This window comes from Felis catus, chromosome D3, assembly GCF_018350175.1.
Source record: "Felis catus isolate Fca126 chromosome D3, F.catus_Fca126_mat1.0, whole genome shotgun sequence".
NCBI classification, from domain to species: Eukaryota; Metazoa; Chordata; class Mammalia; order Carnivora; family Felidae; genus Felis; species Felis catus.
Window position 1 is genome coordinate 81,417,888 of NC_058379.1, and position 25,811 is coordinate 81,443,698.

The window sequence follows — 25,811 nt, forward strand, 5'->3', positions numbered from 1 at the left end:
TCTGGGCTTCTGAGAGTGAATCAGAGGGTGGGGCTAAGAAAAGGGAGGTGCTAGAATTTTTAAAGAAGATTTCTACAGTTATAAGTTACTTAACTCAGCCACAATCGCTTACAGAAGGAGCCACTTGCCAGTTCTGCTCGTGTGGAAGAAAACAAGGTATGGTAAAACTTTCTTTGTTTTAAAGTGTTTATTTATTTTCCCCTTTGCTGAAGTGCCTAGGTGAGTAACAAATGATCAAGAGCTCCCTCAGACAGAAATAATAAGTAAAGAAAGCTTCATCCCCTCAAGAATTCTGTGCGAGTCAGACAGATTTAACCCCAATCTGCTTCAAAGTTTGTAGGGGAAAGAGGGCAAAGGGGGAGAGAGAGCATTCATTTAAAAGGAGTTACTGTTTTACCAGGAATGGTGAAACTGTAAACGGAATCTCCTTTAGTCACATTTCTAGATGGACGACCTCCGTATCCGTCAACCTAGGCAAAGAGAAATAGAGTACTGTTAGAATAATTGAGCCCCAACCCTTCTAACCCTTCTAGAAGAGAGGTCTGGCAACATGTATTTGAGGCCACTCATTAATGTATGGAACTAATGGTCTGGCTTTCGTCCCTGATCTCCCAGCCGACATCCCGTCTTGATCACCACACACCAGGGACTGTTAGTTTCCTTCTCTTCTGTGGAGAGTCTAAACCCCAATCTTCCACTATGCACTCATCATGAAACACCCCAAACTATTGCTTCCCCTAGAAAATGGCTTTGGGTGAATATAGAAGTGGTGGAGGGACATGCTATCTTCTGGTAGACACAGCCCCACAAAGTAGGCAGTATCATCAGTATCACCGGGAAGGCAAGGAGCGTTGAGTATCCTCTTATGGAAAACAGGGCGAGGATCCTTCCCACACCGTCCTCCTTCACACCATCTTCTCTCCTTTATTCCTCCTCCTGTTCACCTTCTTTCATCACACAATCTCTCCCTTTTACCATTAAAATATTTTTTAATGTTTATTTATTTTGAGAGAGAGAGAGAGAGGCACAGCAGGGGAGGAACAGAGAGAGAGAGAGAGAGAGAGAGAGAGAGACAGAGGGAGAGAGGGAACCCCAAGAAGGCTCAACGCCATCAGCGCAGAGCCTGACGAAGGGCTTGATCCCATGAATTATGAGATCATGACCTGAGCAGAAATCAAGAGCAAGACGCTGAACCATCCAGGTGCCCCTTACCATTAAAATCTTAAAGACAATGAGATGACAAAAGCAATGGCATTCAGAGTCCAGAGAATGGGGTTGCAGTGATAGCTTTGCTCTTAGCTGGCTGTGCATACGGGGCAGCACATTGAACCTCTCTGGGCCTTAGTTGCCTAGCAGATAAAACAAGGCAATTGGATTAGAGGGGACTGGGAGGTTCTTTGGGACTGTGTGTATCTATGATGTGATATTTTGATGAATGACACTGTCCTTTTATTATTTTCATAGTTCTCCAGCTTCTTCTTTAAGCCCTTGACAGGTTGAAATTTACATATGTAACATATATAATGTGTGTGTTACATTTTTATATCTTTATATACATGTAAGCTGATACAGCTGTAACTCTTGAAAACTGCAGAAGAATAATTTATTCTGAAAATAGCATAGTAGGATTCCGACCTACACGTTTATACTCTTCCCTGAAAAAAATCATTGTCTAACCCTTGTATGGATCAATTATTTCCTGTAAAATATCATCCTAAAATTCTGCCTCCTTCAGAAGGTACTTTCTACTCTTGGGTCAAATTTCATTAATGGATTACCACTTCTACAAGGTTTTTTGTTAAAAAAAAATGGCAGGAATTGTTCTTTTATGTTCTGGGCTATACCTCATATATTAATGATGATATTAACAAGAGAATTAATGAAGCTGAAGATAACTGGATATTAACTTTGCACGAGAAATTAGCTCTTTCCTTAGAGAAAATTATTGTTTTCAGGAATTCGTTGCAAAGAATTAAACTCTAGGATAACTGTAAACCATAGGTAGAAAGACAAAGATCTCAGGCCCAAAGATATTACTCTCTCCTCCCTTCATGGTCAGTACATTTTGGAAGACTCAAGCATTTTTCATGTGAATGTAATTCATGAGATTTGAAGAGATAAAGCTTGATATAGAGGCAGTAAACAGAGCATCATTTGAATGAACACAGCTGTAAAGAGACCAAGGAGGTTATTTCCAAGATGGCAATAGATCTATCAAGAAAAAAATAGACATTGGCAAGTTTCGAATTACTGCAACCCCAGGGTTGTGGTTTTTTTCTTTAGTCAACTAATATTAGCCTAGGATTATCATCATCTTCAGCAGTAAGCGGAAGCTACAACTGAGGCAGGAGTTAGAGTCTGGAATTAGATGTAAGCCTACAGTTAGAAGGGATTTCAATGGGATCACCGTTAATCCAATTCATGATGAAACCAAAACTTTGCCTACACATGCCTCTCCCTTGATTCAGCTGTTTGACCAGAGAGAACTCCTGGACTTTCTAAAGTTCTGAGGGCTAGGTGATATTAGCGTAAGATGAAGTTCTATACGGTCATTGGCGCTACTGGGAATTTCTAGGTCTAGGAATTTGATTTATGTTTCATCACTTAACCAGTTTGAGAGATTATTTGGCTATAAAATGACAACAGATTGAAGTAGTTATTTCTTTGATAGAACCCAAGTCTTAAAAGACTTACAATGTCAGTGTAGTTCGAGGTGAAATTTAGAGGTTGAATGTAATTTAAAAAAAAATGAGAAAACCTGAGCTCTTTTGTTCAAAAAGACCAGTTTCAGAGACTCTCAAGTGAGTGGGAGTAAAGGCAAAGAGCCTGGAGTTCCTTACTTCTCTAAGAGCATTTCCCACTAAATTGTGCATGGTTTCAAGTTTAAATGAAGAAAGTATGGTGGCTGGAGGCCAAACAACAAACATTGTAAAGAAGTAATAAACAGGTATTTGTCAGCATCCATTTTGTGTGAAATCCGGAGCAAGGTGTCATTGGACATACAGAAAATTTCACTCTCAAGGAACTTCCTCTGGAGTTGGAAAGCTCTGAACATACGAAGACAGAGCTAGTGGTGTGAGAAATGTCAAGCAGGGGGCAAAAAATGAGGTTTTGGGACATACCCTTAGAGCTTCTGAAGAAAAAGAGAAACTTCGAACAGAATTGGATTTTAATAGAGTCAAGGAGGGTCAAGGCATTCCAGGAACTGGGAATGTCACACATAACGGCGTGAATGAGTAAATAGGGTTAAAACGTGTACAAATATGGGCGATAGGTAAGTGATAAAAAGCATAAAGTTTCTTGGAACGATGTATAGTGATTTCTCACCTACTGCGGAAAGTCAGCAGTCACGTGGTGCATTGAAAAGAAGGACGGGGCTAACAGCGCCCGAGACCTGGTTCCACTACCTCTTTCGTTGTGGTTTTCTCAACACGGAGCTGCCAACTGACAGCATCCTATTGTTCTCTGTTACGCCTTCATGCTAAAATTTGAGCAATTCCCTTAAACTCTCTGGACTTCAGGTTTCTTTTTTTTTTTTTTTAAGTTTATTTATTTATTTATTTATTTAGAGCATGAATGGGGAAAGGGGAGAGAGAGAGGGAGAGAGAGAATCCCAAGGCTTCCTGCTGTCAGCGTAGAGCCCAACGCGGGGCTTGAACTCACGAACCACAAGATCGTGACCTGACCTTAACCCACTGAGCCACCCAGGTGCCCCTGGACTTCAGTTTTCTAGTATGTAAACGGATAGTGTTGGTGTGGAATTTTCCTACAGTTCATTCAGCTGTCATGAATAGGTACACGTATAAGGATGAATGGAAGCATATATGTACATAATGGATAGAAGTATATGCATTCTATATACTACATAAAATCGAATTCGATAATATTTATTTTTGTCATTGCAGGAAGGGGTGATTAAAGGGAGATATTTGTGTCTGCCAACAAATCCTTTTTTCAGAAGTAAAAGAAGTGGAGAGGATTAACAAGTTTTCCATCCCTACTTTATTTTTCTTAGGTTTTCCCAATGGACTCTCTAGTGAAATCAATCAACCGATTTGCCCTGGATTTTAGCAAAAAGATAGCTGAATCTGCTGAGGGCAAAAATATTTTCTTTTCTCCTTGGGGCATCTCAACCTCCTTGGCCATGGTGTATTTTGGCACCCAGGGTACCACTGCAGCCCAGATAGCCCAGGTGAGTAGGGGAGACCATCCTCTGTGGCCCTCAAACCAAATGCTTTCTTTGACTCTTATCATTTGCCTCCTGAAATCCAAATAGCTTCCATTGTACGGCCATATCCTTCAAAACAAAAGAGACACTTAAACGTTTCCTTAGGCCATAAAAAGAAGTCTTGGAAAGAGAATTGCTTAGAAAACTGCTGCTTGAGAAACCATGTAAGAGCCTGTGTTTTTTAGCAAGATCAGACAGAAACAATAACATTATCAAGTTTGGTTCAACATCAAAAACAATTTAATTTTGATTATTAATATATTTCAAGAAGTTATGGCTCATACTTCATTTTATTTTATTTTAAAATTTTAGTTCCAGCGAAGTTAACATATGGTATTATATTAGTTTCAGATTCAACAATTCTACACATTACTCACTGCTCATCAAAATGAGCTCTTAATCTCTTTTATTTCACCCATCCCTCCACTCACCTCCCCTCTGGCAGCCACGAGTTTGTTCTCTATAGTTAAGAGAACTGGTTTTTTGTTTTTTTGTTTTGTTTTGTCTTCTTTTTTCTTTGTTCCTTTTTTTGCTGCTTAAATTCTACAGATGAGCAAAATCAGATGGTATTTGAATGGCTCATATTTTAAATATTGTCATCATCTTTCCGATCTCAGAAGGATTTTCTTGAAGACACAAATAGAAAAATCAAGTGAATTCTATTCTTTGTGATTTGTTTGGTTGTGTCTTCATTCAATCCCTCATTGTCTGAATGATCCTAAACAGCTCATTGAGAGCATTAAAATAATGAAACAATATTACCATATAAACGATTATTGATTTGCTGCAAGCATCTTCAGGCATAGTGTGTGTGTGTGTGTGTGTGTGTGTGTGTGTACCCGTGAGTATAGCCATAGATCGCAAAAATATAATTAAAAATCCATATATGTGTTTATGTGTACAAATGTGCAAACATACAAATATATGTGTGTGTTTTAAAACAAAAAAATATAAAATAGTAAATCCAGCCCTAAATCATGCAATAATCAAAAGGACAAGTGACAGAATTTCCACTCAAGGTAGTTTTCTCTGTGCCAAATATGGAAAAGGGCACAGCCAGTAATCCTGAGTAAAATAGGCAGAATATATATTCTGTCAGTTTCAGCCAAGGATATCATTCTTATTCTTTTGGTTCACATGATATCGCATAGTTTAAACACAACAACAAAATCCTCGTTCACGACTTGTTGATCATTACTAACTGTTAAAAGGTTTAACCATTAATGTGATAGGCAATCTTTGGTGGACTCCAATTTGGGTCCATTTCACATAAATATGTGATTGTGTGTTTCACACCCTTGCTTTACTTAAATGTTACTTAAATATCAACAGCTTCAGTTTGCAATGGAGATGGAATTGTTCATGTACCCCTGTCTGTTACTTTGTGTCAGCATAACCTTTGGTAAACTAGACTTTATTTCTTAGTGTAAGCTGGGTCCAGGATGTGAGAGATGGAATTCTACCTTGTTTTCTACTGTTGCACACTTCAGAGGAAACAAGCATGCACACCTCCTCCTTGTTAACTTCCAAAGGAAATGCTGAGGTGAACACAAAGAGTGTGTCTATAAATGTCAAAGGGCGGGGGGTACACAATGAGAACCGAAGCACTGAACTAGAATAAACAACTAAAATCCCTCAGTTTTCTAGATAACTAGAGCAATGGTTGCTTTTGCCGAAATTGTCTAAGTGATGCTCTCAACAGAACACCTAGTTTTCAAAACAGCCACGGATAAAAAAAATAAAACATGGAATACGAGGGAAGGTTACCTCTAAGGGTATTCCCAACATCATCTCCAATGTCCTGTAAAGAGTATTGGAAGAAAGAGACTAGCTACTTAAACTGGAGTTTCAAAAATCTATTTAAAAGTCGCTGATGACTTCATCCATTCGCATTAGTTAACTGAAATCAGAGCCCTCCCCTCCCCGGGTTAATTAATTATATGTTCTGTATGGATGGAAATGACTGACTTGTATTTACTGATAAGTATTTCACATGATTACATCTTTGCAAAGTGTGTTCACATATTGCCTTTTTGTTCAAATGACAGGTGCTTCAATTCAGAGACCAGGACAACAAATCTTGTCCTGAAAGTGAAAAGAAAAGAAAGATGGTATGTTTTATTTTTAATATCTATTTTATGATCAAGGAGAAAACACTTGAAGCATGTGTCTTTTTGTGGCAAATTTCAGCACCCTTTAATAGGTAACTTTTCTCAGGAAAGTAGCATAGGGGCGCCTGCGTGGCTCAGTTAATTAAGCGTCTGACTCTTGGTTTTGGCTCAGATCATGATCTCACTCGCCGTTCATGGGTTTGAGCCCCATATCAGGCTTCGCTCTGACAGTGCAAAGCCTGCTTTGGATTCTGTCTCCCTCTCTTTCTGCCCCTCCCCCACTCATGTTTCTCTCACTCTCTCTCTCTTTCTCAAAAATAAATAAATATTAAAAATTCTTAGATATCAGAAAATTATAGAAAAATTTCCAAAATACAAAAATGTGTACACTTTTTGGAAGAGTCATAGTCTTTCCCTTTTTCTCTCTCCACCTTTTTCTTCCCTTTCAAAACTGCCCCATATTCAAACTTGTTCTTGCCTTTCCAAACTAAATGCGAAGAAAACAAAGCCCCAAAAACTTTTAAATTCTTGCACTGATAACGTTAAAGAAGACATTTTTTGTCCATCATGCAATCAATTTCAATTTTTGTATGCAGTGCACCAAATCATTTCAGTTTAATACAGGTTGTTCATATATAGACAGTTTCTGTTGGGCATTTTTATTTGACTAATCCCTTTTCTTTTAAAGGAATTCGGTTTGGGCAAGGTTGAAGAAATACACTCTCACTTCCAGGCACTCATCTCGGAAATCAACAATCCCAGCAATGCTTACACTCTTAAAACAGCCAATGCGATATATGGAGAGCAAACTTACCCATTTCACACCGTAAGTGCAAACATGTTTTAAGCTGATGGGAAAGAAAGAGCCATGCGAGACCAATCAGTAAACTCTTTGTACGTTTCTCTAGAGATCCCAGGGGCAAAGTTAACAAATGTGGTCAGTATTTCTAGTAAACAACCTTTTGGAGCACCCGTAAATGTCTAATTGTAACGGAAACCAATAGTCTCAAACCAGATCTAGCGATCAGATCTTTACGTCTAGAATAAAGGGGTACACTCGAGGAACAGCCTGTGAACATGAAACGTGGTTTGTCTCATCTCTGGGTTAGCATTTGTTTCACAGGAAGTGGAACAAACAAGTGGAGTAACTCAGGAGGTTTAATCTGCAGAAACAAAAGGAGGTACTCGTCCTGGACGTATGACTGCAGACTGCGGCCTCAAGAGCAAAGCTGACTTCGGGATCAGACAAGTCATTTCACAACATGACTTTTGAGACTGTAGGAAACACTCTTAATATAGAATAACACCAACTTCTCTCCTTCTCTGATGGTCAAGACCCCTCAATGCAGACCATGATTTCATCCTTGCTTCAGATTCAAAGGCTCCTCAGAGCCCATCTCATAAGAGAGCGGGTGCCCAGTGGGCAGACGGGAAGGAGATCAGATAGGGTAGAGGGATAACAATGTAAGAGATGAAGTACCTTGTGGTACCCAGTAATGCTATCCCTGACCATAGTCGGTGAATTCTGGGAAGTTCGGGACTTGGGCTTTGTTATTCTTACAAAAGGCATGAAAGCATCCAAACAAGGTCTTAAAGACATTTCTGTTACTGGTAGTCGTGTGCATTCGGGTTTGATCCAGAAGCAGGAGGTATTTGAGTCCGGTGGGCACTGAGAGATGAGAAGGACACAGAGATACAAAATGATACATCTTTTAAAGTGTCCACCAGCCCTGGATGTGCTCACACAGGTTGATCAGAAGCCATGAGTCAAGACAAAGAATGGTGCCTTGTGACTCTTCAATTTTTTTTTTTTTTTACCAGATTATAAATTCTACAGAATTTAGATTTCTGGAAGCTGAGTTAACTCATTTTTTTTTTTTTTTTTACTGCACACGATTCCTACATAAAGTAATAAAAATAAGAAGTATGACAGCTGTCCTGAGGAATAAATTGTGTTCCCGAGGCAGGTGCTCCCACAAGCAGCAACCCTACAGCCCACTTATATGACTGCCATCAGGGTGGACATCAAAGGCCGAAAGGCCAGCTTTCTTCCCTCAGAAAGCCCGCTGAACCTCCAGCCATGCCTGGAGATCAATTTCCACGGCAGTGTAGAGTTTTCCTCAGGGGCCCACATGGGCTCATGGGCACTCAGAGTCCCAGGGGCCAGCTGCCAGACCCTTCAGGCTTCACTTAGGCTCCATCTCTGCTACAGAAAGCCAAGTGCAACCGCAAAAAAACTCTTGCTCACTGGGGTCAGTCCTGGGATTCCTAGAATCCTGTCTCTTTTCATTCCAGCCCCATTTCACAGGCATGAATAAATACAGGGCATGGATGCTCCGGAACTGTGGGAGGCAGGCCTCCCTCCCCATCTGGGCTTCTGCTTGGCGAGTCAGTGCCCATCCCAGTTTTAGAGAGGAAGTATTTAGTTTTCGACCAAAATGGGAGTATGGAAAGACAGAAAGGGGCAACGAGGTGGGGGTTTGCACCTGTCCATCAGTAGACTTGATTTCTCAGTTTCGGATAAACTCTACAGACGGAGATTTTACCTATATCTTCCAGAAATATTTAGAAGACATGAAAACATACTTTGGTGCGGAGCCACAGTCTGTTAACTTTGTGGGAGCTTCTGGACAAATCCGAAAGGAGATCAACTCTTGGGTCGAAAGCCAGACTGAGGGTAAGCTTTCACCAGGGTGCTTGACAGAGCACTGTCTCCAAGCATTGTTGTATTTTTTTTGAGTTTGCATTGAGTGTAAGTATGTGTATTTCGTAAGTAGAACTGTGGCCACGTTCCAGGTATTCAGAACATGTCTTTCTATTCATGCCCATGATTTTGAGATCCACAGCTCTCTCAATTAGTCTTTTCCAAAACTTAAAAGTCAAGATACCCCCTTTACTAAGTGGACAAGGAATTCTTATATCCCAGTAAATCTAAAGAGAAGTCCAGGGGTAAAAAGTAGAAAAATGCAAAAAGGAAATTTAGGACACTGCTACATTTGTGATTTCTAAAGAAAAATAGGTAGTAGTTAATAACAAAATTGTGGCCTTAAAAACGTCATGTGATTTTAAGTAATTTTCAAAATAAGGCCATGTGTTAGAGTGAGGGCTAAGCTGCTGTGACAAAGAGACCTGAAATACAGTAGCTTAATGATAGGATAGAAGCTCATTTTTCTTTCACATAATAGTCAAAATGGAAATAAGCAGTCTGTTCCACGAGGCCATCCGGAGACCCAGACTAGTGGGTCAGCTCTGCCATGCTGAAAACATGGCTTTCATATTTACATCTACGATGATTCTTATGTTTGTCATTTTATAGTCAGTAGGAAATGGAGAGAAGAAAGCCTCTTTGCTCTTAAGGACATGACCTGTTTCACGCAACAGTTTTACTCATATCCCAAAGTCAGTTACATGGCGTACTTTATGCTTCGGTAAGCAACCTGTGCTGATTTGCCTGAGATTTTCCTGGATTTAGCACCTAAAGGTCTCTCAGTCCCAGGCGAACTGGGATAGTTGGCCCCCTAGACTTGCTGTAATAAAGATCTATAAGATGTCATTTTTAAAAATGTCAGCAGAGAGCCTGATGTGGTGCTCGAACTCACAAACCGCGTAATCATGATGTGAGCCAGTAGGACGCTTAACCAACTGAGCCACCCAGGTGCCCCTATAAGATGTCGTTTTTACAAACTTTACAAAAAAATTTTTTTTAATGTTTATTTATTTTTGAGAGAGAGAGAGAGAGAGAGAGAGAGAGAGAGAGACAGCATGAGCAGGGGAGGGGCAGAGACAGAGGGAGACACAGAATCCGAAGCAGGCTCCAGGCTCTGAGCCATCAGCACAGAGCCTGACGTGGGGCTCAAACTCACAAACCGTGAGATCACGACCTGAGCCGAAGCCGGACACTTAACTGACAGCCACCCAAGCGCCCCTAAGATGTCGTTTTTAGATGCGTAGCCGCATGCTCACCTAAAATTTGAGTGTTCTATTTCTTTTTTAATTTTAATTTTAAATACTTTAAGTTTTTATTTAAATCCCAGTTGCCTAACATATAGTGTAATATTAGTTTCAGGTGTAAAATTTAGTGATTCGTCACTTCCATACAACACACGGTGCTCACCACAACAAGTGCTCTCCTTAATCCCCATCACCCATTTAACTCACCCCTCATCCAACTCCCCTCTGTCACCATCGGTTTGTTCTCTATCGTTAAGAGTCTGTTTCTTGGTTTTCCTCTCTCATCTTTTCCCCTATTATCATTTGTTTCTTAAATTCCACATCTGAGTGAAATCATATGGTATTTGTCTTTCTCTGATCCTTAGTTCACTTAGCATACTCTCTAGCTCTATCCAACTCGTTGCAGATAGCAAGATTTCATTCTTTTTGATGGCTGAGTAATATTCCATTGTGTATATATACCATCACTTCCTTATCCATTCATCAGTTGATGGACATTTGGGCTCTTTCCATAATTTGGCTATTGTTGAGAATGCTGCTATAAACATTGGGGTGTATGTATCCCTTCAAATTATATTTTTCTATTCAAAAATTTACTAGGGTAAGTACCCAGTAATGCAACTACTGGACTGTAGGGTAGTTCTGTTTTTTAACTTTTTGAGGAATCTTCATACTGTTGTCCAGAGTGGCTGCACCAGTTTGCATTCCCACCAGCAGTGCAAGAGGTTCCCCTTTCTCCACCTCCTCCCCCAAATCTGTTGTTTCCTGTGTTGTTAATTTTTTAGTTATTCTGACTGGTGTGAAGTGAGACAGGAAACTATCAAAATCCTACAAGCAGTAACCTGTTTGACATTGGATGTGGCAACTTCTTACTAGGTATGTCTCCTGAGGCAAGGGAAACAAATGCAAAAATAAACCATTGGGACTTCATCAAAACAAAATACTTCTGCACAGAGAAGGAAACAATCAACAAAACTAAAAGGCAGCCTACGGAATAGGAGAAGATATTTGCAAATGACCTATCTGAGAAGGGGTTAGTATCCAAAATATATAAAGAACTTATCAAACTTAGCACCCAAACAATGAATAATCCAGTTAAATACGGGCAGAAGACGAGAGCAGACATTCTTCCAAAGAAGACCTCCAGGTGGCTAACAGACACATGAAAAGATGCTCAACATCACTCATCATCAAGGAAATACAAATGAAAACTACAATGAGATATCACCTCACACCTGTCAGCATGGCTAAAATTAACAACACAAGCGTTCTATTTCTAAAAGGAAATAGTAGAAAGACTCTCGTAGACAACCTAGCAGTCTTTTACCGTAATCCTTATCTTAGAAATTAGCAAGCTGAGGCTTTAGAGAAATTCATGTGTCCAAGATCACAGAGTTTAAATCTTCAGAGGTAAGAGCAAGATAAGATTCCAATCTAAGTCAGTTTCGCTCCAAAGTCTGAACTCATTTCAACAGACCAAGCTGCCTTTTAAATCGATATAACTGTTGACGGTCCATTATATCTCACAAAGAAATGCGAAAGATGTGATTATTAATGAATACTAATAATTAAGCCTTAGCATGGCATCCAAGTGTGTGGAATGTTTAGGCGTACCCCTGGAACTTCGGTGCTCATTATATATGCCTGCCAGACATGCCTGCTGAGGGCCCCACATATTTCAAACTCAACAGACCTGAAGTCACACCTCAGAATGGTTTTGCCACACCTCGTCTTCCTCGTGTGTTCGTTCTCCATCTCAGTGATTGTGTGCGCTGGCATGCACACTCTTGCTCACCCCAGAAATCTGACAGATGCTCTCAGCTCTCCCCTTTCCTTTGCCTTCTCCTACATGTTTCTCAGTTCACTTTTCCTTCCAGTTTCTTCCTCCCCTGCTTTTGGCTTTGGTTATCTTTGATCTGTGCTAATACAATAATCTGCCTCTATTCTTGCTTCCCTCAAATCTCATCTCCTGTCAGCCATCCAGATGATGTACCAATAATGTGAATTAGACCAGGGAGATAATGTCACTCTTGAACCCGATACCATCATGGTGCCCCATGACCCACAGGATGAGTTCAAGCTCCCTAAACTGACATAAAAGGCCCAGCAGGCCCCTAGAGCCCTGCTTGTCTCCCCACTTCAACCCTTGTCATTCTCTGACTCAGAATTTGTACTTCAGGAATTCCAAGTGCCACAGAGTCTCCAGAACTCCCTGTGCCACCTCATGACCCCGTGCATTTGCGTAAGCTCTTCCTTCTATCTGAAACATCCTGCCCTGCCCTGCCCTGCCACTCCCAGCCCCTCTGTTGGCATGGGATAACCCCTCAGGCTTCCCTCAGGTGTAATATCCTCCAAGAAGCTGCTGGCTCCCAGGCCTCGCTAAGCGTCTTCCTCTTTGTTCGCATCGTACTCGGTGCGAAAGTTTACCTTGACAGGCGCCATATTGTTATTGAAGTTAACTGCTGAGGCCTCCCCTACTAGACTGAAGGACCCAAGTGCAATGATGCTGCCTGATTCGAGGTGAATCACTAACACACGGCAGGCCCACCCATAGCAGTCGTTCAGAACGTTACTGTTTGTTGAACTAAACTGAGGAAGTTGGCAGCCCTGAATTCTCAGTTCCTTTTTCATTGTATTAGTGACTCAAAAGCCATAGTGAGGCAAGAGTGACCATTTTACTTAACTTACATCTAATTTGGATTCATTCAGAAGTAAGCCTGTTTTTCGAATTCTAGGTCAACTAGTCTTTATTGAGTACTTGCAGTGTTTCAGTTAGCAGGAGGACCATATGGGATTATACAGGCAAAAGTACTCAGTATGACAGAAGTGGGCCTAAGGATAGTCTGTGCTGAACTAAATCTGAGGTCTCAAATTCCTAACCCAGTGCCTATTATGTGGTCCGGTAGGGAGAGGGGAAGCGGACTCTTCTAAAGAGGAAGAAAGCTGTAATCTTTCTATATTTTCTCTTTACATATTGAACAGAAACATCTGCTATTTGAGGGCTATTCAACATCAGATAAGGTAAGGACTTAACCAGCTAGGCAGGAACTTTGTTGAGGCAGAGTTCTGCACATCCGTAAAGAAAAGTTGCTAGAAACTCTGGCATGACTGCGTTCCCTCTGAGCCACCTGAAGGAAGCTTCTTTCCTTCTGCTTTCAAATAGGTCATCTTTCAAGTAGTCATATGGACTGCTGGGCCATACATGGCACACACATATCACTGGGACATACGCTGGACACACACATATCACTCAATGATAGTGTTGTTAAATGTTGCAATTGTTTCCTGATTTGTCTTCCCTATAGTCTATAAACTCCTTAAAAGTGGGGGTTGGTGATCCATGTTTGTCTCCGTGTTTGTAATCTCAAAATCTATCATCTGCTTGGCACATGGGGCACTCTAGTGTCACATTAATAACTCGGTGCCCAGCAGGACTTAACCCTGAAAATCTTCAAAGATTGTCCTTCCCAATACCTAAAACTACCAAGGACGCGTGCAATGAGCGAGCCAGTAGGTGGACGTTAGTTCTCGAGAGTGTTGGAAAATCCTGGTCAAATTTGGCTCTATGTGTTACTTTAAAGTTGCATTTAACTACATTTTTTACATCCTTTGTAAAATAATTATATTGTACATGTTCTAACATGTGGTTAGAGGTTTCAAGAGGCTAGTTTCCTTGAAAGCATATGAACCCAGGGAACAATGCAATAAAGCTTACATCATCTGGATCTTGGTCAACTTGAGATAAGTCTGTGCAAACCCAATCCTCGATACGTTCCCTATTTGCACCCGCGGCTCTATCACATGATAGAGTAATTGGTTAAAAATGACCCAGAACTTTTAAAATGTAAAGCTTCTGTGCAAAAATGAAGATTAAAAAAAAAAAAAGGATGTAGATGGCCTTCCCATCCTGAACCATCAAAGACATTTTAAATTAAGTTTAATATGCTGTGTTTCATAAGATAGAAAAACAGATGCTAACGTGTTTCAGAAAGTTTTGACATTATCATTTAAAATCGAATTCAAATTTAATTGTTAAAACCGAAATGTCTGTTTCATAGGTGAGGGAGATATTGTTTTGTCTTGTTTTGAAAAGACATGTCCAAGTCGTACCTCAGATCTACTGGAATCTCTAGAAGTTTTTTTTTTTATAAAATTTTTTTTTCAACATTTATTTATTTTTGGGACAGAGAGAGACAGAGTGTGAACAGGGGAGGGGCAGAGAGAGAGGGAGACACAGAATCGGAAACAGGCCCCAGGCTCTGAGCCATCAGCCCAGAGCCCGACGCGGGGCTCGAACTCACGGACCGCGAGATCGTGACCTGGCTGAAGTCGGACGCTTAACCAACTGTGCCACCCAGGTGCCCCTCTAGAAGTTTTTTTAAAAGCCACACAGGTGCTTCTGATGTGCCCCCTGTGAGGACTGCAGCAGGCGGTGCATGTGGCATAGTTCAGGCTCGCAGAGCCCGTTGGCTGTCTGTACCCATCTCTTCCCAATCCCTCTTTCAGTGACTTCACGTTGGTAGCTTGAAATCAACATGGTGAGAATATTGACACTACAGACACGGGCTACAAATCGGGTGTCTCCTTCTCTCCCACCCCTACCTGGAGTCAGTTGACCAGCAAGCCACTCGAAATGGGAGACCAGAGCTCTGGATTTCGTTTCACTGTTGCTTTATTAAATTTCACTCACTTACTATCGTTTTCCAGACCTACTTTTCATTTGTAAAAGTAAAGGGAAACTGAGAAGTTTAGTAGACCTAATTTTAGTTGTTCTTTCATAAACATTTTTAGAAGTTTATTTATTTATTTTGAGGGAGGGGAGCAAGGAGAGAGAGGGAGAGGGAGAGAATCGCAGGCAGGCTCTGCATTGTACAGCACAGAGCCCAACGCAGGGCTCGAACTTGAGAACTGTTAGATCATGACCTGAGCTCAGATCAAGAGTCAGACGCCTAACCGACTGAGCCACCCAGATGCCCCTAATTTTAGTTATTCTTTACTTTTAAAGTTTTATTACAAGTGTTACATATAATCCTTATTTTTAAAAAATGCAATTCAGCAATCCCTCTATGTCCTAACCCTACTGTGATGGCAGTGTCCTTACTCATTGCACTAACCTGCAAGCTAACATATTTGCTACCCATTGCTGGCACGCAGGGAGGTATAAAAGGCCAATAGACCAAAAGTCTTCAAACCGGTGGCTCTCAGTCCTCACTATAGGTGAAACTAAATTTACTGAAACTACATCTAATAATTCCTAAGCCCAACTCCAGGTGAATTAATTCAGGTCTCTGGAAGTGAGGCTCAAGCATCAGTATTTCTAAATCCTCAGGTGATTCTAATTCACAGTCAAGGCTAAGAAAAATTGCTGTAAATGAAATAATTCCCTCAATCTTATTGATATTCCCCTTTTCCCAACAAGCTCCATTGCTCGTGGCCTTTGAGATTCCAACTCCCTGGATAACACTTGGACTTCCTCAGTAGTCCTCGTGTGTGTGTGTGTGTGTGTGTGTGTGTGTGTGCACATACACACTGTGGCTTCACCTATCAGTCTAATCCATCTGTATTTTCTCTTCAAAACTTCCGGTCCTTCAATAGCATCTTTTCTTGGCTTACAATCCCATTTCAGAATTATTCTTTTGAACAAATCTTTGTCCTAGTAAAACAATATTTTCATTACGTAATCAATCTAAGGCTTAAAAAAGGGAACTGTATACAAATCTTGTACCCTAGTTATCAAATTTGTTTTCCATAGGAGAATGGATTAGCCATTCTGAACCTATTTTATGTATATTCTAGGATTGAGCAAATAAGTAAATATATTGGGAATAATAAGGTCCAGGTTTCTAGTTGACAGAGAAAGGAATTACAAATAAGGAAAAGCAAAAAAAGTGAGCATAAACCCCACAGTGTTGGATTGAAACAGGTGATATCCATATGACTTCCTCATCTTTAACAGGTAAGAAGAAAGAGAATTATATAGATATGAAAATATTTACAGATGTGTGTATAATATATGTATTTCCTAGCTTTCCCTGCTGAGCAATGACACCCCAGTAGTAATCTGCATAGCTAACATTCACATCTTGATTTCTAAAAACCATCCTTTCAAAAAAGTAACCAGGGTTCCTAAAAAGCACCAGACAAACCGTAGGATATACTGTGGTACCAGAATGTAGGGAAGTGCTCAAAATATTTGGGAACATGTCAAATGGACATAGGAGCCAAGCTGAGGAAGTTCCCAATAGCCAAATCTGGGACAGTTTGAGAAACAAAATAAATAATGATAGTAATAAATTATAAGACACAGAGTAAAACAAATATGCATGTGTCTATAGGGATATAAATTATTGAATACCTAAGTAAAAGAAGGAGATGGGAAAGTTCTTCCTCATAGTAGAATTCCAATTAATAAATGTAGAAGGAATAGTGGAAATTGAAAATCACCATTTGGCAAAAACTGCAGTAATAATTGTTTCAGTCAAGATCATCAATAAATGCTAAAATCAGTGAGCAAAAGTTTGGTGAATACAGGAAATTTGTATGGTCTCAAAGTATCTCCCCACATGATACTTATTAATTACAAAGGGAAGACGTCATAATTTTACACTGAGAAACCTATAGAAATCAAATCATCAAGGTTAATATCACTACTAATGGGACATATGAACATCATATATTTCCTGGTATGATTCATTGAGAAAGACACAACATCACTTCCGTGGTTGTGATGGTTTCCCAGGGCTGCCATAACAAATTACCACACACTGGTTCGTTTCAAACAATAGAAGGGTGTTCTCCCGTAGCTTTGGAGGCTGCAAGTCCGAAATCAAGGTGTTAGCAGGGTCATGCTTCCTCTAAATGCTGTAGGGAAGGCATTGTTCCATGTCTCTCTCCTAGCTTCTGGTGGTTACTGGCAATCCTTGAAAGTTCCTTGGTTTATGGACACTTCAGTCCAATCTCTGCCTCTGTTGGCACATAATTTTTTCTTTATGTCTGTCCCGTGTCTGTGTTTTCACAAAGACTTGTCCTTTCTTTGTGTCTATGTCCAAATTTTCCTCCTCTTGTGTGGACGTCCGTCATTGGATTGGAGCTATCCTAATCCAGTATGACCTCATTTTAACTTGATTTGATCTGTCAAGACCCTGTTTCCAAATAAGATTGCATTTACAGGCATTGGCTGTTAGGAACTAACGTATCTTTCTCGGTGGAAACAATTGACGAAACATCAGACAAATCTGAACTAGAATTGAGGGACATGCTACCAAACTTTTTTCAAAAATGTTAAAGTCATGAAAGACAAAGAATGAATGACAACTGTCCCAGATTCAAAGGGATTAAGATGAAATGACACTCAAACACCACTTGAGATCTTGGATTGATTTTTGGTCCAGAAGAAGGACTTTCTTCGAAAAATAGACGAAATTTAAATAGGCTCTGTTAGTAATAGTATATCAGTGCTAACATCCCAGTTTCGATCATTGGTGGATATGAGATATTATCACTTAACAGTATCCCATAATTATTATTTTTATAAGTGTGGCATATTGCCAGGATGCAATGATACCATTTGTAATCTGTCCTCTTGCTCTTTTAGGAAAAATTGTGAATCTCCTACCTGATGATGCTGTGAATTCTGCAACCAGAATGGTTCTGGTGAACGCCCTGTACTTTAAAGGAATCTGGGAACATCAATTCTTAGTCCAAAATACCACAGAAAAGCCTTTCAGAATAAACAAGGTAGAAATCTCTTACTAATCAGCATGAGCTTTTACACGGCATTGTGAAGGAGATTCTAGTGTAAATTCACTCTTCTTTCTGACTATGTGTTCCTATAACTCTGCTTCTTACCAGGACAGGGATGGCTGAACTAAAAGCTCCCAAATCCATCACACTTGGGATTTCCCCTTTCATTGTTTTTTTTTCTCTTAAAATAGACTATTCACAGATTTATCACTCAGTCCTTGCTATGGCTATGATAGAGTACATAAGGTAGTTATTATATTTATTTCCCAGGTGGCTAAGTGGCTGGAGTCACATGACTAGAGTCATGTCTAAGTCAGAAACCTACCAGAACTGTAACCCCAACTCTTCACTATAAGTTCTGTTCTTGTTCTACCAGAGAAATACTCTCTTCTACCAAACTCTTACACTTCCAAAAGTAAAAGAAATACAAATCTAAAAATCTCATCTCTTTCATTGAGTTTTCTCCTAGCGTTAGGATGCATCATGCTTATTTTTGTGATAGGAACCGATGGCAACAAAAAGGGAGACTAATATAAGGTGACAGATAGATCTCATAGAATCCAAGGGCTGGGATGTGGCTGGGCCTTGGAACTTGAGTGGAAACAAGACTCAGTCTCTACCTTTTCAACTCTGTTTCTCCCATCATTCTTACACCATGCTAAAATCTAACTTTCTCTTCTTCCCCATCCACAATGGCACAATCTGTCTACTCACAACACTGTCTCTGTTTTAGAGACCGTTCTGATAGATCTCATTTTAAATTCCCAGGAAAGGAATTGATTATCCAACATTTGTTTGGAGCTGTTTGGTCCTGGAGTGGCTCGTGTCACATAAACAGTGTTGCCAGGGACCTATTGCAGCAATCACGTGGATGTGTACAATAGATGGTTCTTACATAATCAGCGGGATAAAGATGGGGAAGGGACTGAACATGTAATCAAATAGACTAGCCAGAAATGAGCTGGATAGTTACCTGGCTTAGTATATCCACAAGGGATTTTCAGTTGCAAGTGATAAAAATAGCATTCCAAACTAGCTCCGGTGAAATGGGAATTGTATTAGCATTAGTTTGTGTAACTGAGAGGAATTGAGAGGTCCAGGGAGTCTAATACTGAAGATACAATTTATCCACACGACCTGGGAATATGATTGCCCCTTTGTCAGTCTTCTAGCTCCGAAACCCTGGTAGATAAAGTCTGCTGCTAGCTCTAACAGAAGGCTCCCAGGGAAGACTCTATTTTGTGCCATTCATGTGCTCATCCCCGAAACAATCACCGTATCATGAAGTATCCTGAACCAACAGCTCTAGTCATATGGCCGCTACATTAGCAGAAGGGTGGGGCTTTGTGATTGCCATTTAGCTCCATATGGCAATATAGAATGGATAAATGACATATTTCCCAATATCTGAATTGCAGGGTTTTGTTTTTGTTTTACCATTGTCTTTACTAAAAATGGACACTTTAAAGAGCATTTTTAGGTTTATAGCAAAATTGAGAGCAAAGTAGTGTTCCCTTACACCCCCCCTCCCCATATAATTTCTCTTATTATTAGCATTTTGCCTTAGTGTGGTGCATTTGTCACAAGTAATGAGCCAATATTGATACCTTTTCATTAACTGAAGTCCATAGTTTACATTTAGGGTTCACTCGGTCTTGTACAGTTCCATGGGTTTTGACTAATGCTTTTTGTCATGGATCTGTCATTATAGTATCATACGGAATAGTTTAACTGCCCTAAAAATGCCCTGTACTCCACCTACTCATCCCTCCTCCTAAATACCTGGCAACCACTGATCTTCTTACTGTCTCTACAGGTTTACTTTTTCTGGAGTGTCATATCATTGGAATTGTATAGTATGTAGCCTTTTCAGACTGGCTTCTTCCACTAAGCGATATGTATTTAAGTTTTCTCCCTGTCTTTCCACGGCTTGATAGATCATTTCACTTTATTGTCGAATGGTATTCCACTGACTGGAGGTATTGCAGTTTGCTTAGCCATTCGCCCTCTGAGGAACATCTTGGTTGCTTTAAGTTTTTGGCAATTATAAATAAAGCTGCTATAAATATTTGTGCACAAGACTTTGTGGACATAAGTTTTTCACTCATACCAGCACACCTGGATCATACGGTAATACTACATTTAGCTTTGTAAGAACCTATCAAAAGAACTGTCTTCTGAAGGGGTTTGTTCTTTGCATTCCCACTGATAGAGAAAGACATTTCATGTTGCTCCACATTCTTGCCAGCAGTTGATATTGTCCGTGTTTTGGACTTTTAGCCAGCCTAAGGGGTCTGTAGTGGTGTCTCATTGTTCTAATTTGCAATTACCTAATGACATATGGTTGAGCATCTTTTCAAATACTACGTGTCTTCCTTTGGTGAGGTATCTGTTCATGTCTTTTGCCTATATTGTAAAATTGGGTTGTTTTATCATCGACTTTATAAAAGTTCTTTGTATGTTTTGATACCAGCTCTTTATCAGATACGTGTTTTGCAAATATTTCCTCCTAGTCTATTATCTTTTTATTCTCTTAGTAAATTGCAGTGTTTATGACACTAAACTACTTTCTCAAATGGCTTGCATGTGAAATACACCTTATTCAGTTTCTGAATCGTTGACATTTGCATAGTTTACATAAGATTATATAGTTTTTTAGGTGTTCAGTAGGATCCATCTTGCTATGATTTACAGAGGTTGCCACAATAGTGTTATAAAAGAAACTTCCACACCACTTATGGATAATGGTTTCCACTGGGACACATTTCCAGAAAGCAAGGTCTGAATAACTTTATTCAGCATTTTGCAGAGAATCACATTTTACCAGTATCTCAGACTACTGGGCACGAATTATGATAAAAATAATTTAAAGATTTGGTGGAACACCAATCTTTGCTACTTACTTCCCATAGAGTGTAAGCAAACCAGTGCAAATGATGTCCATGAAAACAAAACTCCAAGCTTTTCACATTGAAGAGCCACAGGCCATGGGCCTCCAACTCTACTATAACAGCCGTGACCTTAGCCTGCTCATCCTGTTGCCAGAAGATATCGAAGGACTGGATCAGGTACAGTCTGTCTGATGTGAAGGTGGTTTCAGTGTTCACTGCTCTGGGGGTAAATATAAGACATAATCTCCTTGTTCTTTGATTCCTGTAGAGGAAGGCAACCAACACATCGGAGCCCTAGGGACTTTACCTTCACAGTGTCATTTAAGCTTTCTAAAAGTCTGTCAGTTTGGTATTACTATCCTCAGAAAGGCTAGGAATCTACAGGCTCTAGCATTGGGTAGCTAAACAAACAGCCACACGAGCAACAGAGTGCCTGTCACAAAGCTGTGTGCATTGATCTATCTTTCAATCAGTCTGGGTCTTTCTTCTTCCTCTGGTAAAGCCCACCTAATTGGAGACTAATTTTTTTTTAAATCCCTTGCATCGATCTAGCTTTAGATATACATTTTTAAACAAGATACTGACTGCCAAAACTTAAAAAAAATTTTTTTAATCATGTAAATAGTCTTCAGGAGAAATAGTCTGTATCAGGACCTCCTTCAAGCATTATTTAAGTTGTTTATCAGCCAAATTTCTATTATGGTGGACAGAACTTTGGTCAGACCATGGTTCTGAGCCCTTCATAAATTTAAATTGAATGTTAGTCTCTCGTGCAATGAGTGGCCTGGCTTTATTTGCACGGCGCGTAACTTCTCATGTATGCCAGATTCTTTATACTTAAAAGTTTCCACAGTCCTGCAAGAAGGTGGAAAAGATTTCCAAATTGTATCATAAAATTTATGAAGCCAGAGAGGATGGTAAAAATAAGACCAAGTGTGGACACTAAGCCATTAGGCTCACACCCTTATAAGATAAGCCTTTCCTCCTAAGAGTGCAGGTTCCTGAGCTGAATATGCTGTCAGATTAACAATGTACACCATCTACGAGTATGTAATTGACAGCAATGCTTGGGTGTAGAAAACTCTCAGAGCAGCAAAAGCAAGTGTTTTGAAACAAACATGCTATTTTTTAAAAATGTGGTGCAGTCGGTTAAACATCCAACTCCTGATCTCGGCTCAGGTCACGTTCTCACAGTTTGTGAACTCAAGCCCTGAACTGGGCTCTGTGCTGGCAGGGTAGAGCCTGCTTGGGATTCTCTCTGTCCCTCTCTCTGCTCCTCCTCTGCTTGTGTTCTGTCTCTCTAAATAAATAAATAAACACACTTAAAAATTTTTTAAAAAGCACATTTTTTAGATATATCCGTATGCATATGGATGTATATGTATTTATTATTTAAAAAATTTTTAATACAAAGAGGAGATAAACACTCTCAAAACTACACTAAAAAAGGCATTACTCTTAAGATGTGGAGAGTTTCCTTTCTTTACTTTTCCTTCACTTCTTTTTCGCATAGCTTATAGTGACTAATTTCATATTGTTGTGACATTTTATCTTATCTCAGATTTTGTTTTCAAAGAACTGTCTCCCATGTTAATGTAACAAATATGTTTTTTTTTGTACCCTGGCACACAATTTCTTCCAAAGGTTATGCTTTTGCGTAGACAGAATCTAAATGAATATTTCTACTGCATTTCCATGTGTAGTTGATGTCTTGCATTACTGTTATAGAAGTGCTGTCATTGTTTTAAATGTTTATTTATTTATTTTGAGAGAGAGGGAGAGAGAGAGAGAGAGGGAGAGAGAGAGACAGAGAATCCCAAGCAGGATCCATGCTGTCAGTACTGAACCTGATGTGGGGCTCAAGCTCACGAACTGTGAGATCATGACCTGAGCCTAAATCAAGAGACGGATGCTTAACCTACTAAGCCACCCAGGTGACGCAAAAGTACTGCCATTTTGAATCAAAGTCTAGTTCCCCTGTATCCTGAGAACTACTAAGTTGCAAAAGAAAGATTCTGTAGGTCAACAGTGTGAAGCATTTCATTACAGAAATAATTTTCAAAAGTGTGTGCTCTGCTACCCGGGGTAACGGGAGTGATGGTAATTCATGTCTGTTCTATCCCGAGGCCTCGCCCACCCAATATTCCTCCCTCTGCTTTGACTCTCTCCTTCTTGTTCCACACCCACAGCTGGAAAAGGCCATCACCTATGAGAAGCTGAGCGGTTGGACCAGCGCAGACATGATGGAGCTGTGTGAAGTGCAGCTGTATCTCCCCAAGTTCACGCTCCAAGAGACCTATGACCTCAAGTCGACCCTGAGCAGTATGGGCATGAGCGACGCCTTTAACCAGGGCAAAGCTGATTTCTCAGGAATGTCTATGGACAGAAACTTATTTCTGTCCAATGTTTTCCACAAGTCTTTTGTAGAAATAAATGAACAAGGTACAGAGGCTTCAGCTGGCACTGGGAGTGAGGTGAGTTTTCGAAGCAGACTCCCCTCCGTTGAATTTAATGCGAATCACCCATTCCTCTTCTTCATCAGGCACAACAGAACCAATAGCATCCTCTTTTACGGGAGATTCTGCTCCCCCTAAACCATGTATCTCTCTCACCAAATGAGACCATTTTACAGTGTGGAAAGTGCACCAAAAGAGGAAAAAACACAATTATAATAAAAATCAGCTTATAGCTCGTATCTTTTTCACAGTCAAATGTTAGCCGATAAGCCTTGAAATAATGCATTCTAGTGATTTTTTTCATACCTATACAGCCATTTTTACCACTTAACATTTTGTCTTGATGTGACTTTTATTTACATTTCAGAAGTGCTATGTTATTCAATTGAGCGTCTTACCATTTCGGAACTCCTTGGTCACTGTATTATCAGTGTCACTTATGGTTCACATGCCTCATTGAGTGAAGAAAAATCTTCACAAAGGTGATATATGGATAAGCCAGAATTTTCTCAGGAGTGTAATTTTGATAGTTCAGAAACTACTGCTGTAAAATGAAGCTCCCACCCTTTCTGCAGAGTGTTTAAGAAAAAAATACTTATGTTGACATTAATGGAAAAGCCAGTGAAATCCAAACGAAATATGGAGATTAGTTATTAACAATTAATTGCCGTCTTAGTTTGAACAAATGTATAATGATAATGTTAGGTGTTAGTACTGGGGAAAATGTGTTAGTAGTACACAGAATTCCCTGTATTATCTTTGCAACTTTGCTGTGAATGGAAAAGTGTTCAAAAATAAACATTTCATGAAGAATAATTATCATGTGTAAAAGTGTCGTCATGCTAACATCCCTGCTTTTAACATTTTTATGAAGCAGAACAAATTTCTAATTGATATAATATGTATTGTAAGTTATAAGAAGATTTTTTTTTTTAAGACAGTGGTTTTTTATTTATTTATTTATTTTTTAAATTATTTTTTTCAACGTTTATTTATTTTTGGGACAGAGAGAGACAGAGCATGAACGGGGGAGGGGCAGAGAGAGAGGGAGACACAGAGTTGGAAACAGGCTCCAGGCTCTGAGCCATCAGCCCAGAGCCTGATGCGGGGCTCGAACTCACGGACCGCGAGATCGTGACCTGGCTGAAGTCGGACGCTTAACCGACTGCGCCACCCAGGCGCCCCAATAAGAAGATGTTCTTAATCACACTAAATCTTCATAAAATTGGCCGTGTTTTTCCAATGTCGTCAAAAGCCATTCACACAACTGCTTATGGGCAGCCTATTTATTAGCTGTTATTCTCGTTTTAGAGAGTGATTATATACTCCAGGTTTCTTTCTTATATTCATCTAATAAAATGAAAGACTAGAGCTGTCACGAACAGCTCTGTACATTAGTATAAGAAAATGTGTTTTCTGATATAAAATCCTGGTTCAGTATATAGGATTAAAAAAAAAAAGCCATAGCTCCAAAGACAGGAATTTGTAATATATATGACATTTTATCATATGTCTATGAAACATTTTGCCTCTATCCATCTCACACTAAGTAGCAGCAAAACAAAGCCTTTGTGTCTGTGTTCTAGTAAATCAAAAGTCCTTAAACATCATAAAGGGAGACCATCATAACACTCTCAGAGACTGACAATCAGAGAATATTGAACACAATGTTTTTCAAACAAACAACAAGGAAAAAAGGATGATACTAGAAACTTCAGATGAGTGACCACGAGATTAGTAGGATAAGTTTTGCAATCACTGTACTATTTTGTGTATTTTTTAAAATTTACTTAATTTTTTAAATGTTTATTTTTGAGAGAGAGATAGAGCAGGTGAAAGTTGGAGGGGGGGGGGGGTGTAGAGAGAGGGGTGGTCAGAGAATCCGAAGCAGGCTCTGTGTTAACAGCAGTGAGCCCGACGCAGGGCTCGAACTCACAAACCATGAGATCATGACCTGAGCCAGAATCAGTCGCGTAACCGACTGAGCCACGCAGGTGCCCCCGTTTTGTGTGTTTTTTAAACATGTTTGAATCTTGGAAAGGTCTAGTTCACTAGATTTGTAAGTCCTGATTGATTAGATTTACAGAAGTTCAAATGTTTGTAAAAGTGTGTTTGTGGGGTGCCTGGGTGGCTCAGTAGGTTAAGTGTCCAACTCTTGATATTGGCTCAGGTCCTGATCTCAAAGTCATAAGATTGACTCCTCATGGGGCTCCATGCTGAGTATGGAGGCTGCTTGGGATTCTCTCTTTCCCTCTCTCTCTGCCCCTCTCTGCTCTCTCTTTCTCAAAATAAATAAATATTTTTAAAAACTGTGTTTGTGAAACTTTGTAAGTTTATTTTTAAAGGTGTTTAAAAAAATCTGACAGATTATGTAATCAATCCTTAAACATTAAGAAAAAATGATTTATTTCCTGTGTAGGTAGTGTGCCTT

At 39.8% G+C, this 25,811-nt stretch overlaps 1 protein-coding gene across 1 annotated transcript; it reads left to right on the plus strand.

Annotated features, from left to right (window-relative positions):
- SERPINB10 (serpin family B member 10) lies at positions 1 to 24,196 on the plus strand. Its single transcript, XM_003995247.4, has 8 exons — positions 1 to 156; positions 4,016 to 4,192; positions 6,277 to 6,339; positions 7,028 to 7,165; positions 8,899 to 9,016; positions 17,885 to 18,027; positions 20,946 to 21,101; positions 23,114 to 24,196. Exons 2-8 carry the CDS (start codon positions 4,025 to 4,027, stop codon positions 23,516 to 23,518), a joined length of 1,191 nt encoding a protein of 396 aa, XP_003995296.2. The 5' UTR covers positions 1 to 156; positions 4,016 to 4,024; the 3' UTR covers positions 23,519 to 24,196.
- Positions 24,197 to 25,811: the final 1,615 nt, after the last annotated feature.

Coding starts and splice junctions, on each gene's coding strand:
- SERPINB10 (XM_003995247.4), top strand. CDS start 4,025: ATGGACTCTCTAGTGAAATCAATCAACCGATTTGCCCTGGATTTTAGC. Junction 9,017..17,884: donor GGTCGAAAGCCAGACTGAGG/GTAAGCTTTCAC, acceptor TTGCTCTTTTAG/GAAAAATTGTGAATCTCCTA. Junction 18,028..20,945: donor AGCCTTTCAGAATAAACAAG/GTAGAAATCTCT, acceptor TACTTCCCATAG/AGTGTAAGCAAACCAGTGCA.